The sequence below is a fragment of the Capricornis sumatraensis genome, chromosome 22, assembly GCF_032405125.1.
Source record: "Capricornis sumatraensis isolate serow.1 chromosome 22, serow.2, whole genome shotgun sequence".
Classification (NCBI taxonomy): domain Eukaryota; kingdom Metazoa; phylum Chordata; class Mammalia; order Artiodactyla; family Bovidae; genus Capricornis; species Capricornis sumatraensis.
Genome location: NC_091090.1, coordinates 34,931,638 through 34,944,366, shown reverse-complemented (window position 1 = coordinate 34,944,366; position 12,729 = coordinate 34,931,638). Strand labels below are relative to the sequence as shown.

The 12,729-nt window shown below is 38.3% G+C and overlaps 1 protein-coding gene across 1 annotated transcript; it reads right to left on the bottom strand.

The window, feature by feature from the left end:
- Positions 1–11,781: 11,781 nt before the first annotated feature.
- LOC138069398 (olfactory receptor 2M3-like) lies at positions 11,782–12,729 on the bottom strand. Its single transcript, XM_068960679.1, has one exon. It carries the CDS (start codon positions 12,727–12,729, stop codon positions 11,782–11,784), a length of 948 nt encoding a protein of 315 aa, XP_068816780.1.

Here is a 12,729-nt window from a genome sequence, read left to right as displayed (position 1 = left end):
GGGAAGTCGCTCAGTCGTGTCCGACCCTTAGCAACAACCCTATGGACTGCAGCCAACCAGGCTCCTCCGTCCATGGGATTCTCCAGGCACACCCTTTAAAAAGAACCCAAGACATAGTCAAAACTAATATTACTCAAGTTTTAATACAGAATGAATTAAGGTAAGATGGAAATATATCTATTGGTTTGGAAGTATCTAACAGTATAGATTTTCATCCATTTCTGCTTCATTGAAGCCCAGAAAGTGCTAGATATTTTGTGATTTAAACTTCTTTTTTCCAACCTACCTTCTGGTTTTTCCCAGGAAAATACAAGAACACTGACTGAGTAAATAAAAAGGCTTAAATCCTAGGTTTTTTTTTTTTTTTCCAAGTTAAATTTCTTTGTCCGCAGGGACTTAGTCCCTTGTCTTTAATTACATTGATGATGTTATCTTCAATTTTTCCCGAGGTTCTCAATGTAAATTTTCTTGTTTCCAAGATAGCTTTGTTTCTTTTTATACCAGGTAGCAGGGGGTGCCCTGTTTCTTTCATCATTTTTAATGTAGATTGCTTGAAATATGCACCTGTCTAATGTCCAGTTTTTTAAATCCTAACAATTTCTCATGCCTCTATCCCAGTGGTTCTCAAATTTAGATACTTATTAGAATCTTTTGAAGAGATTTGAAAATGTTATCTAGGCCAGACTTTTCTAAACTCATTAAATTAGAATCTTTTTGGAAGAAGCCAGGCATTGTTATTTTCTGTATGTCCCCAGTTGATTCTATTGTGCAGGCTCTACCCTTTGCAAAGTTAACAATGCCATCTTGGTCCTTGGATTTCACTGTTCTCTATTCTATGGCAAAACTTGTTCAATAAACTTTTTAGTCCCTCATATTTTTTTGGTCAGTTGACACTTTCAGATTAAACTACTAATAAGCCCAAAACATGCTTGTTCTTCTTTAAACAGTTTCCATATAATGCATAGGCTTGCTGCCAGAGATATTTTACTTTATTATGGCTAAGAAAAGGAGCAGAATTATTTCTTAACTCATCAGCATAGAGCTTGAAATAATTTATGAAATAATGAAGGATTTTCCCTTTTTGTACCACTCTATCATTATTTTTTTGAGGGAATATTTCAAATGATCAAGAATGACCACTATTGTTTTAAAAGAGACATCACTAGTCACTATTGATCTCCTTTTCCTTTTGACAGTAGTTCTTATTTCTCTCTCTTTATGACTCTTCCTAAAATTTCCTGCTTGACACTAGTCTTTGAAAGCTCAAATGCCTGATACTTATCATCAATTGGACAGTTTGGGAAAATGTGTTAGTTCTTCCAGTCACTAGGAAATGTGGAGTTGTCTCATTTCTTTGAGAAGGACCCATAGAGGGAGCAGTCCAATAAACACTCAGAAGCCCAAGTAACACTATGAGTAAGGATAGTTGGAGAGCCTCTCCCTACAAGTGACAAATGAAGGATAGATGGAGGCTTACCAAAATTCCACTGACCTGATTGTATTTCCCTCCCCTCCCCAACCTGATTAAGCTACTTCATAGCTGATTCAGAGTACTGACCAAGTTGCTCTGTAACTGGGCTTTGTTACAGAGCCAATGGTGCATACAGGGTCTGTGTTAAATGGAGATGCTCTATTGAGCTTCTCTCCATTTCCAGGGAAAGAATACTTGAAAAGAAGCTCCTTACTCTTCAGTGGATTTGTAGAGACTTAATGTTGCACAATGGAATACAAAAAACATCCCTGTGACCTGAGCTACCCTTTAAGTACTGGGAATCATCTGTCCCACTATCCATAAAATCATACCTGCTCAGTAGATTCATTTGTCCATGGAACTATCTCCTACTGTTATTTCTAGTTTTCTGAGAATGGACACCAGAGAGTCTTTGAATTCATTGCAATTATTATTTATAATGACATAGAATATATAGCAACCCAAATATCCATCAATAGGAGTATGCATGAATAAATTGATGGTATATTTATTCAGTGGGATATTGTATAAGTATTTAAATATTCATATGAATAGACTCGACATTATCAAAGTAAGTTAATTTTAGAAAACAATGTGTGAAACATGCAAGTTGAAGAATTATGTGTAGAGTATAATATCTATTGTATCACATTATGTACTTTTTATGAAGACATACACATTCCACAAAATATAGTAACATTGCTGGTACATTTCATCAAAAATTCAAGTCTGTGATTATGGCAGGAAATGTAAGAGGTTCATGGTATGATGGTGAGGAATTACACAAAGACCATCAACTCTAGCTGGAATCTCATTTCATTAAAAACAGGAAAAGGAGTAAATTCATCAGGTTAAGATAAACTCTCATATGGGAATGTGCCCATACTTCTTATATCATTCATTTTGTACTATGCATCATTAAAATATTTTAAAATAATAAAGCACTTTTTAAAAATAATAAATTAATGCCCCAAATAACAATATATTTCAGTTTTATTGATATTTTCTAATTTGTTATTTAGAGAGTTAGGAAGCTTGATTAGATGATTCAGCTGGTAACTGAGAACTATATAGTTTTGCTATTATTGGCTTTTAAAAAGAGAAATATTCTAGTCTGACTCAGTGCATCCAAAGAAGTCTAGTGTAAAATAAGTTGATGAAATAAATAATCTCTTATGGTCTAGTTATTAAAATGATTATTAGATTATTTTCTATGTAAAATATTCTAGATTCACACGGAAAAAAAAGCACTTTTAATTAAAAATGTACATAAATTTGTAGTGATACGATTTTAACTTTAAACAGTGACACAGTACAGTTCAGTTCAGTCGCTCAGTCGTGTCCGACTCTGTGCGACCCCGTGAATCACAGCACGCCAGGCCTCCCTGTCCCTCACCATCTCCCGGAGTTCACTCAGACTCGCTTCCATCGAGTCAGTGATGCCATCCAGCCATCTCATCCTCTGTCATCCCCTTCTCCTCCTGCCCCCAATCCCTCCCAGCATCAGAGTCTTTTCCAATGAGTCAACTCTTCTCATGAGGTGGCCAAAGTACTGGAGTTTCAGCTTTAGCATCATTCCTTCCAAAGAAATCCCAGGGTTGATCTTCAGAATGGACTGGTTGGATCTCCTTGCAGTCCAAGGGACTCTCAAGAGTCTTCTCCAACACCACAGTTCAAAAGCATCAGTTCTTCGGCGCTCAGCCTTCTTCACAGTCCAACTCTCACATCCATACATGATCACAGGAAAAACCATAGCCTTGACTAGACGGACCTTAGTCGGCAAAGGAATGTCTCTGCTTTGGAATATGTTATCTGTGTTGGTCACAACTTTTCTTCCAAGGAGTAAGCGTCTTTTAATTTCATGGCTGCAATCACCATCTGCAGTGATTTTGGAGCCCAGAAAAATAAAGTCTGACATTGTTTCCACTGTTTCCCCATCTATTGCCCATGAAATGATGGGACTGGATGCCATGATCTTCGTTTTCTGAATGTTGAGCTTTAAGCCAACTTTTTCACTCTCCTCTTTCACTTTCATCAAGAGACTTTTTAGTTCCTCTTCACTTTCTGCCATAAGGGTGGTGTCATCTGCATATCTGAGGTTACTGATATTTCTCCCAGCAATCTTGATTTCAGCCTGTGTTTCTTCCAGTCCAGCATTTCTCATGATGTACTCTGCATAGAAGTTAAATAAGCAGGGTGACAATATACAGCCTTGACATACTCCTTTTCCTATTTGGAACCAGTCTGTTGTTCCATGTCTAGTGCTAACTGTTGCTTCTTGGCCTGCATACAGGTTTCTCAAGAGGCAGGTAAGGTGGTCTGGTATTCCCATCTCTTTCAGAATTGTCCACAGTTTATTGTGATCCACACAGTCAAAGGCTTTGGCATAGTCAATAAAGCAGAAATAGATGGTTTTCTGGAACTCTCTTGCTTTTTCCATGATCCAGCGGATGTTGGCAGTTTGATCTCTGGTTCCTCTGCCTTTTCTAAAACCTGTTTGAACATCAGGAAGTTCACAGTTCACATATTGCTGAAGTCTGGCTTGGAGAATTTTGAGCATTACTTTACTAGTGTGTGAGATGAGTGCAATTGTGCAGTAGTTTGAGCATTCTTTGGCATTGCCTTTCTTTGGGATTGGAATGAAAACTGACCTTTTCCAGTCCTGTGGCCACTGCTGAGTTTTCCAAATTTGCTGGCATAGTGAGTGCAGCACTTTCACAGCATCATCTTTCAGGATTTGAAATAGCTCTACTGGAATGCCATCAACTCCACTAGCTTTGTTTGTAGTGATGCTTTCTAAGGTGCACTTGACTTCACATTCTAAGATGTCTGGCTCTAGATTAGTGATCACACCATCGTGGTTATCAGGGTTGTGAAGATCTTTTTTGTACAGTTCTTCTGTGTATTCTTGCCACCTTTTCTTAATATCTTCTGCTTCTGTTAGGTCCATACCATTTCTTTCCTTTATCGAGCCCATCTTTTCATGAAATGTTCCCTTGGTATCTCTAATTTTCTTGAAGAGATCTCTAGTCTTTCCCATTCTGTTGTTTCCCTCTATTTCTTTGCATTGATTGCTGAAGAAGGCTTTCTTATCTCTTCTTGCTATTCTTTGGAACTCTGCATTCAGATGCTTATATCTTTCCTTTTCTCCTTTGCTTTTCACTTCTCTTCTTTTCTCAGCAATTTGCAAGGCTTCCCCAGACAGCCATTTTGCTTTTTTGCATTTCTTTTCCATGGGGATGGTCTTGATCCCTGTCTCCTGTACAATGTCACAAACCTCATTCCACTCTATCTATCAGATCTAGGTCCTTAAATCTATTTCTCACTTCCACTGCATAATCATAAGGGATTTGATTTAGGTCATACCTGAATGGTCTAGCGGTTTTCCCTACTTTCTTCAATTTCAGTCTGAATTTGGCAATAAGGAGTTCATGATCTGAGCCACAGTCAGCTCCTGGTCTTGTTTTTCTTGACTGTCTAGAGCTTCTCCATCTTTGGCTGCAGAAAATATAATCAATCTGATTTCGGTGTTGACCATCTAGTGATGTCCATCTGTCGAGGGTTCTCTTGTGTTGTTGGAAGAGGGTGTTTGCTATGACCAGTGCATTTTCTTGGCAAAACTCTATTAGTCTTTGCCCTGCTTCATTCCGCATTCCAAGGCCAAATTTGCCTATTACTCCAGGTGTTTCTCAACTTCCTACTTTTTTTTTTTTTTTACCTGAGAAACAGATAATCTTTAATTTCTGTAAACTAGGTTCATAAAAAATACCTTTTTAAGAACAAACCACCATAGGGAAGATTTATTTTTAAACAAACTATCACGGAATTTGTTCATGGATAGCATATGTATGTACATGAATGGTCTTATGTTTTTAAATTTAAACGTCTTGTGATACATAAATCTATGCAATACTATAGTTTAAAACTGACATCTCCTGGTTGTTTAAGTTTTTAGTTTAAAGATAAGACCAAAATAGAAAACCTGAAAGAATCAAAGAATATACCTATAATTGTAATGTAGCATCAACAAACCAAGTATTATTCTTTTGAGTATTAATGGACTATATTGAAACAAGGTAAAATCTAATAGTCTTGTTCTGTCCTTACTTTGAAATGTTGCCACTGAAATCAATTATAGATGTGTATTCTGAAAGATGCAACTATAAAGGTTGCAAGCTCAAAACTCAAAATTAAATTTATGGAATAACTAGAAAATAGGCTGATTTGGAATCTGTGCATAGTTTTATAATACTAATTAGTAACATTTCTTTAAAGACCTAGAAAGCTGTTGCTTTCATATAAATAAGAAGTTTTAAAACCAACTCTCTTGAGTGCTTTCAATTATCACATAAAGCCATGACCCAAATAATTTCAAATGATCACAGATGTTTAGGCAACACTTCTCATGTGTTAGTACTTTTAATGTTGTGCACATCAAATTATAGGAAAAAGACAAGTATAAACAAGACGCAGCCCCTCCACTTCCATGAACAGCACACGGCATTACAGTAAGCCAAGTTTATATTCAACCATCAAATGCGGTTCTCCCATTACTTTGTGATGGGTCATTAAGAATATCTTCAAATCCAATAGTCTCATCATTACCCCTCAAAATATCCAGTGAAAGGTTTGAGCTTGGAAGAAATGGAAGACGCTGAACCTGCTGCACTGCCTTGAATTCCATCTGCAGTTTTAGTGGTGCAAAAAGACCCTGGATGTTTCTCAATATGGAGAAGTTCATCTTATCTTGGTTGAGCTGGAAATTTTTTTCTGATAATTGAAGAGGATGACTGGGTAGAAGTTCACTTTTCACACAAGAGAAACCTTTTCGAAGAAGATCATGACTTTCAGAAGGACCACTTGCCGACAGCTCAGTAACTGGAATACTGTCCTTTAGCTGAGATCCAAGTCCTCTGGCATTCATCTTCGACTCGCTCGGCGTACAGACGCTCTCCCCTTGATGGTCAACCGGCCCCGCCCTCGACTTCCTACTTTTGCATTCCAGTCCCCTATAATGAAAAGGACATCTCTCTTGGGTGGTAGTTCTAAAAGGTCTTGTAGGTCTTCATAGAACCGTTCAACTTCAGCTTCTTCAGCGTTACTGGTTGGGGCATAGACGTGGATTACCGTGATATTGAATGGTTTGCCTTGGAAATGAGCAGAGATCATTCTGTCGTTTTTGAGACTGCATCCAAGTACTGCATTTCGGACTCTTCTGTTGACCATGATGGTTACTCCATTTCTTCTGAGGGATTCACAAGGTAACATTTATATCACAACTGTAAGGTAAGGGAGTTAGAGAAGGCAAGGTTCAGAAAAAGAAGGAGACCAGCAGTTTACAGGAACAGATCACCTTTAAAAATGAGGCGAGAAGGGGCAGCAGTCAGATTAGCGAGCTGCTGCACTTATGGCAACCCACTCCAGTGTTCTTGCCTGGAGAATCCCAGGGACGGGGGAGCCTGGTGGGCTGCCGTCTATGGGGTCGCACAGAGTCGGACATGACTGAAGCGACTTAGCAGCAGCAGCAGCAGCCCTTATCCAAGAGTAAGTATGTATAGGCATGTATGTGGAAAGTTACTGTTTTAAGGGGGCCTGTTCTCCAAGGTTGTTTGGAGTAGTTATCTCTTAAATGGCTGGGGCAAAGAATTTTGGAGCTCTACCAGAGGTTGGACCGGCTGGGAGCTGGGCGTAATCAACGTTAATGTCCATTTTTTTTTCTTTGGGTGAGAGAGTTCTTTGTTTTACATAGAAAGGTGGGGAAGACCTAGAGGGGAATTTTAATTCCAGGCTATTTTGAGCCCTGTAACTTTCCTTCAACAACAGCCCTAGCACAGGCTCTACTATTATATTAATTAGCATGCAATGTTTATATGCTAACTGGTTTCCCAAGTGTATTTATTACCCTTAGATTTATTTCTCTGTCAAATGTCACCAAAGTAACCAAACAATTCTGTCCTTTTTGAGTTCGCTAATCAGGACAGCTTCTACCTTTCACTAGTTGTCACTTTGCTCTTCAGTCCAAGAAACCATATAAAGCTTTATACTTTTCCAATTAGGTAGCTATTTAATTGGGGTCTTCAACTTTGCATGCTCATTAAAATTTGTCAGCCCCCACAAGACACCTCATTTAGCGAGTCCCTGAATAATTTCTAAGAATAGTACCTCTCTCTTGAACTTGAAGCAGAGAACTGAAGTTGCTAGTGATCACCTGTCTGAAATGGTGTTCCACTCCAAATGATATCGGAGAACATCAGAAAACTCAGAATAAATTTTAGATTATATGGAAACATCTTGAAACCTATAAGATTTGTCATATATGTTGCAAATCTGATTATGAAAGATATAGCTGGAAATGACTCTATACAACCTCATTCAATAGACAGGTAAATTTACAAGTTCAAATACGATTCTTTAAGCAATATTATATTGGATCAGAAAAAAAGTGACCCCTATAGAAACAACCGTGTTTAATTATGTTAGACTGTGTTGACGTCCTCTCTAACTTTGAATACTGGTATGGTAAGTTTCCTAAATTTTCAAGCTATCTTTGATGTTTCCTGAATTTTCAAGCTATCATCATAAATCTGTGACTTTGATAAAAACCACTTCATATCTCTGGATCTCGACAACTACACCTGATTAGCGATGGGATATAGAGGTCTTTTTCAGCTTTACTATGTCATAGTGAGGAAATAGTCACTTTAAAGTTAGCTTAATGGATTCTGAAAATTCTAAAGCTTGCATATTTGTTTAACCTCAGTGAGGAGATGACAGTATTTATGCCTACCCTCAAGATCACAGGTGAACTGTACAGGGCCTACCACCACCCACCCTCAGATCAGAGTATCCTGGAAGAAATTATTTCAGAAGCCACTGTCAAATAAATACACATTTATGACTTCCATAATATGAGCCCCCTCCATTATCTCAATTTAATTGTCATGGAGTTGGATTAAAGTGCATGCTAGGGAAAAAAACTGTCATATAACATAATAGCTGGCCAAGGTGTCTCTCTCCCCTTTCCTGATTATGTTCATGGATAACTTCAGCCCTGTACACTTACCTCTCCTGGTGAGGAACCCCTATAAGCCAGAAGGGGAGGAGAGAGAAAGCATTCCCTGAAAATTTAGAGGCACACTTGGTCTAAACCGTCCATCTAACATCCTCTCTAGAAAGAACTGTTTACTGGCAGAATCTATTGTCCCTCTCGAAAAATACTGAAAAGGAGATATTTAACCCTTTCCCCATTCACACTAGGGTTCTCTGTAGTCTCACCATAGCCCAATACATGTCCTTATTAGTAACCTACTAGTACCAGCACTCCTGCCCAGGGAGTGGAACAGACAGAAGCAGGTAAGTAGGGATTGAGCTACTCTGGGGCAAATATTCTCCCATGTTTATTCCTTTTTCTTGGAAACCTGGATATATTTCCTATCTGGGTCTGTAACTATCCAGATACTTGACTCCACATAGGTTTTCAATGAAACAGTGGTGGCCCTCAGCTTATTCATTATGGGTTCCACTGACTACACCCACCAGGGTATCCATACCTTTTGGTACAAATAAATGTTCGTTTAGAATCTGCCACGTAGGAGACATGGGTTGGATCCCTAGGCCTGGAAGATCCCCTGGAGGGATCACAAAGAGAATGTCCAAGCATGGCAACCTGCTCCAGTATACTTGATGGGAAATTCTCACGGACAGAGGAGCTTGGTGGTTATGGTCCAAGGGGTTGCAAAGAGTCAGATATAACTGAAGTGATTCAGCATGATTCATGATTAGAATCTGTAAGGTCAGCCAGAGTTTCTCTTTGATGACGGTGATGAAGCGGTATGTCCTGAAACTGATTATTGGACCAGAAACACACTTAATGAAGTCCTTCTTGGGGTCTATTGCCTTTTTTCATCGTGAAGGTGGTCAGAGAGTTTGTACAACTCAGCTCATCACTCATCATTTTAATACGTACCAGATAGTTTCACCCAATAATGTTAGCTACCATTATGTGAAATTAGATATGAAATAAATAGTGCCACCACCCTCTTCTCCATTTATTCTTCTTAAGATATGCATTCCAATAACTCTTGCAGAGTACTGAGTGCCTTTAGTATATGCAGCCAAGCCAACTTCCATTTGAATATACATAGCTGATTTAGCATCTCATTGATACATAATTTAAACCTTTGTTTACATGTATACAAGGTCCAAATATTTCTGTGGTTTTCAGAAATTAAGAGTATGATAACACTGTGCTCACATGAACAAAATTTACAGGTTGTAGTAGCCACTTCACATATAAGCAGAAATTAATTATTATGATACTTTTTCTAAGGCAAAACAAACCTCCATGAAGTCAATATAAAAAAATTAAAACTCTAGTATGTTTTTCATTAATAGTATATGATATCTCAGAAAGGTATATATAAAAAAAGAGAAACAGATGAAAGAAAGAAGAAAGTTTAAAAGACTTATTTTGATCATGTGACCTTATAGCTTCAATCAGGAAAGATCTCATGTCAAGAATTCTATTTTTGCATTGTCCTTCTTTGTATCATGGGGAAAAATTCTACAATTCCTTAAATATTAAGGAAAGAACTGTGAAATATTTCTATCTTTCAAAATTAAAAAATATTTAAAGATATTTCATGTAGGTGTCATCATTTCTGTGATACTCAATGATACTCATCACATTCTTGGAAAACTCAACAGTCCCCTTTTCCATTTATTTGTCAGTTTCAGTGTGGCACCCCACTCCAGTACTCTTGCCAGGAAAATCCCATGGACGGAGGAGCCTGGAAGGCTGCAGTCCATGGGGTCGCTGAGGGTCAGACATGACTGAGTGACTTCACTTTCACTTTCAACTTTCATGCGTTGGAGAAGGAAATGGCAACCCACTCCAGTGTTCTTGCCTGGAGAATCCCAGGGACGGGGGAGCCTGGTGGACTGCCGTCTCTGGGGTCACACAGAGTTGGACACGACTGAAGTGACTTAGCAGTTCAGTGTTTTAAAGTGGTCAATTAAGGGCTGTAATAAAAGTACATATCTAATCATAAGACTCATAACTCCACCCTCATGTAAATGAACCCATGACTTTTTCCCCCCTACTTTTTAAGTAAATTAATACCAGTGTCTTATTTTTAGATATATCTTTTTATAGCAACTCCAAATAACAGGTTTAGATTAAAGAAGTATATGCAAGTTCCATGAATGAAACCCCAATCTTTATAAGGTTTATCCAATTTCCCAGGTAGAACCAATGTCATAGAAATCTGGTCTTCTTTGGGTACAAAAGTGTTTTACTTTGAGTGCTGTTACCTGTCCCAAGATGAGATTCTACTGGATTTGAGTATATTCCTTTGGGAAGACCATGTACATTGTGCCAGAATGGGGGATGGGGTTTCCACCAAGGCTATCAGAGACCAGCCAACATTTTCATTCAGTTACCATCCATGTTCATCAGGAAAACAAAGAAAAAAGTAGGCAGCTTCTGTGACAATAATATTATTACACCTTCACTCCAATAACTACTAAATTCGTGGAAACTTTTCTACACACATTCAAAGGGTAATGTTCTGATATGAAGAATAACAATATTCCCATCATGGTTCAGTACAAAAATATGATATAGATCATAATTTCTGGGTAGGACTCACAGCTCTGGGATTTCATTATACCATAGTGGATTTTTAGGATACCAAAAAAACCCTATAAAATATAGGTTGATGATACTACATCATCTGTCAAAACTCTGGAAATAAGTGGTTCCGCGATAAGACATCTTCAGATATACAAATGCTCAGCGTATTAGAGAAGTCAAACAAAAGAAAAAAGTCTTTTTGGCCAAAATAAGTAGTATTTATTATAAAATAAGATTTTGGTAAATGAGCAAATATCCATGACTCTCTGGTTGGGCCATATTTTGAAAGAACTAATGACAAAATGAAATAGACGAGTGTGGTATTTAACTCAGTACATAAATTATTGAATAAGAATTTCAATAAGAATCTGGTTTTTGAAAATAAGGGAAAGCATTTAAAACAGTTTTATTTATTTTTAGTTCTATAAACAGGAGTATATCTGTTTATTGACTTAATTATTCACTTCTCAGGAACTTCACTGAGTATATTTAAAACCAAAATGAATATTCAATGCAAAATATATCAATAAACTAAATGTGTACCGAGTTTATTAACTGTGATGACTATTTTAGAAAAAGTGTACATTTGTACATTTGTTGCTAAATCTTATTTTTAAATAAATGAACTTGCCAGAGACAGACAGGAGTTATGGAAGAAAAAAAATCCCTGCAACCATTATCCAATTTGTTCTCTAAATTTCCCCTTCCCTAGTACCTTACTGAATGCTTTGGCCACATCTTTGTTTCGGAGGCTGTATATAAGGGGATTCAGCATGGGAGTGAGAATGGTGTAGAAGGTTGATACCATTTTATCCTGGGTTGGGGATCGATTAGAATTGGGTCTCATATATATGAACATAGCTGCTCCATAATACATCCCCACAACAATAAGATGTGAAGTACAGGTGGTGAAAGCCTTGTGCCGACCCTCCCCACAACTCATGCGAATGACAGTTATAATTACACGTGTGTAGGAGATGATGATGAGTGACAGAGGGAGGAGGAGCATTACTACACAACAGATGAAAATAAGTGTTTCAAATGTGGAAGTATCCGTGCAGGAGAGATGTAGGAGTGCTGGGACATCACAGAAGAACTGAGCTATTTCTCGGGATCCACAATAGGAGAAAGACAAAGTAGCAGCTAACTCAACAATCCCATCAAAGGCACCAAGAATCCATGTAGAGGCAGCCATGAGTCCACAAAGTTTCCAGTTCATGAGACTGGGGTACTGAAGAGGATAGCAAATGGCAACATAGCGGTCATAGGCCATGACAGCCAACAAGAAGCACTCAGCACCAAGGAGAGACACATAGAGGAATATTTGGGCTTCACATCCTGCTACAGAAATGGACTTCCTGCCAGACAGGTAGCTGTGGACCATCTTGGGTACAGTGGTGCAGATGAGCATGAGGTCCATGAGGGAGAGCTGGCTGAGGAGGAAGTACATGGGGGTGTGGAGCCGCGGGTCCAGGTAGATGAGGAGAACCATGAGAGTGTTTGCCAAGAGCGCCATTGTGAAGATGCCCAGGACCAGAGAGAAGAGAAAGATGTGAGTGGGCGTGTAACTAAAAATTCCCATCAAGATGAACTCAGGGTTGAATGTCTGATTCCCCCACTCCAT